Source organism: Mandrillus leucophaeus, unplaced genomic scaffold (genome assembly GCF_000951045.1).
Source record: "Mandrillus leucophaeus isolate KB7577 unplaced genomic scaffold, Mleu.le_1.0 Scaffold119, whole genome shotgun sequence".
Lineage (NCBI taxonomy): Eukaryota > Metazoa > Chordata > Mammalia > Primates > Cercopithecidae > Mandrillus > Mandrillus leucophaeus.
In genome coordinates, this window is record NW_012100209.1 from 3,357,494 (window position 1) to 3,360,290 (window position 2,797).

Here is a 2,797-nt window from a genome sequence, read left to right on the forward strand (position 1 = left end):
CAATACTAGAACCTGTAGTTACACCTAGTGACTGTCTAGTGGATTTGAGTGTTGTGTGTCTCTTTTAGACCTGTCTCTTATACACATCTTTCACCCCTTTAGACAGGGTGTGTGTTCACTTTTTCATCACCATGCTGTACACTGGAGGTTTCCAACATTGATATTACTTGCCAGGGATGTGGGCATTTCATTTTGACACTTGATCTAGAGTAAAATAAAGGATAAATGAATGATGTCTCTTCAATAAAAGCTGAAGCTGTCACTTCTCATTTAGCTACATGTGACTAACCTATTGTCTACTTTAAAATTCTTTTGGGGTGGCCCTTCTATCTAGCAAAGAAAAAAATGCAATTTTAGCATTTATCCAAGTGAAATAGAATTAGAAAATTAAATCCACTACAGATCACATACAACATTCCAAAACAAAGTCCAAAAGAGCTAATTGTTTCATATCACCTATTTGCATCTCTGTTCCCCTTTATTAGATGAAAAATCAAGAACCAAATTCTTTCTAGTTCTCTGTCAGTGTAACTTTTGTTAATTTGCTCACTTCTGGGCCAAATGTTGACATTAAAGGAACACAGAAGTTGTTTGTACCTAAACGTGTTTTGTGAATCACTTGGGATTGCCATTGTTGGTACCATGTGTCCTGCTTAATAAAAAATAATCATGGAATGAACTCTTTCCTTATAATCATACAGGTCTAGTCTTAATGAGAGTCACAGTTGCTTTGTGCCAATGAAGAGCTTTTCTCTTTGGTAAGATTGCATGAAGAAAGTATCCATGATAAAGCATACAAAAGTATCTTGGGTATTTCCAAGCCTTAATTTAGTCATAGCAAAATTTTTCATTTTCTTTGCAGGTGAAAATAAATAATGACTTTAATTATGAATTTTACAATAGTACTTGGTCTTATGTAAAACATACGTCGACAGAACATACATCATCTAGTCGGAAGCGCTCCTTTTTAAGATCTTCATCATCATCTTCACACAGTTATTCTTCACAGACCAATGAAATCCATAAACGAAAGGTTAGTATAAAATGTCAACTAACTTTTCTGTGTTTTCCTGTTCTTAAGTATTGCTTACATTAATAAACTTGTATTTATCAAAAGGATCAGCTTTCATATTAAAATTAGTAATAGTAATAGCATTTCCTTTAAGAGACAATGTAGTATCTGTCTCTAAAAGTACAATATTGTCTCATTAAATCTCTTTGATACTATATTTATTTGTACTGGCCAGGCTCAGTGGCTCACGCCTATAATCCCAGCCCTTTGGGAGGCCAAGGTGAGTAGATTGCTTGAGCTTTAGCTCAGGAATTTGGGACCAGCCTGGGCAACATAGCAAGACCCTGTCTCTATAAAAATACAAAAATTAGCTGAGCATGGTGGTGCATGACTGTAGTCCCAGCTACTCAGGAGGCTGAGGTGGAAGGATCACTTGAGCCTTGGAGGGAGAGGATGCAGTGAGCCAATATCACGTCACTGCACTTCAGCCTGGGCAACAGAGTGAGACCCTGTCACAAAAAAAATACACACATATATATATGTATATTTATTTATAGTTTTAAACTTCTCATTAAAAGTATTTGTTTTTATTTGAAGACGTTTACAAAGCCCTTATTACCTTGAAATCTTCTATTTTAAATGATCTTAAATTTCTTAAATTTGTGATTACTGGTAATACTATTTTAAGTGTCATATACAATTTTAAAAATATAATTAATGCTTATATATGCTTCTTAAATGCAAATGCTAGAGTCTTTTTAGAAGGTGCATGAAGATAAAAGAGTTTAAAAACACTTTACTAAAGATAAAAGACTTTAAAAATAGTTTATTACTTTTGAGATACCAACATTTTTATCTAAGAAAGTTAAAAGACTTATTTTTAAATACTTCATTGTTTTGAAATACCAAAACTTTCCTCTTGAGAAACCTGAATAGTAGAGATGGACTGTACTAATTGATATACAGTTACGGCTGAATAACTTTTTAGGCTGATCATTATTCACAATCTGAACATTTCATCTCATTCTCAAAGTTAGTAACTTGAATAATAAATCACTTAGGAAAATATAAGGTATATTGGTTTTATTCGTTTTATGACTAAGAAGCTGACTATGGAACTATGAGTTGTAAAAACATTTACTGTCTCCACATTACATTGTTCACACAGTGGGGATTTGGCAAAAGTAGATCTGTGATCTGTCTTGGATGTAATGAAAAGATGCTTAGGAAGTGTTTAAAAGACCTCATTATAAAGTAGCTTAACCTGCAAATACGCTAGCATGGGAGATAAATGATACCTACAAGTCATTGTCAAAATGTGGACCATAGGGACACATTATTTTATATACTTATATTTATCAGTTGATGGATTCATTCTCCTTTTCTAGTTGAAGATGGCATAGCAACTTGGTCTTGGGATTTTGGAGGTTATATAGGAAATTACCATATAATTTCTTCACCTGTAATATCAGACTTTGGGAGGCTGAGGCAAGCAGATCACTTGAGGTCAGGAGTTCAAGACCAGCCTGGCCAACATGATGAAACCCTACCTCTACTAAAAATACAAAAATTATTTGGGCATAGTGACGCACACTTGTAATTCCAGTTACTCGAGTGGCTGAGGCAGGACAAAGCTGAATTCTCCTGAATTAATTCTGAACCCTGAATTAATGCTTTGTTGATTTCATATTGAGAGAAGGGTCCTCACTATCTGTCCAGATGTAGGAGGGGATGGTGGTGGCTTAACATGGTGTTACTCCGATTTTTCTTTCTTTTTTCTTTTTT

General features: G+C 34.4%; 1 protein-coding gene across 1 annotated transcript in view; it reads left to right on the plus strand.

The window, feature by feature from the left end:
* C7 (complement component 7) overlaps positions 1-2,797 on the plus strand; it is an 86,087-nt gene that overhangs the window by 35,591 nt on the left and 47,699 nt on the right. Inside the window, exon 7 of the mRNA XM_011966362.1 lies at positions 863-1,033. Coding sequence (XP_011821752.1) covers positions 863-1,033 — 171 coding nt within the window. The remainder of the gene's footprint in view (positions 1-862; positions 1,034-2,797) is intronic.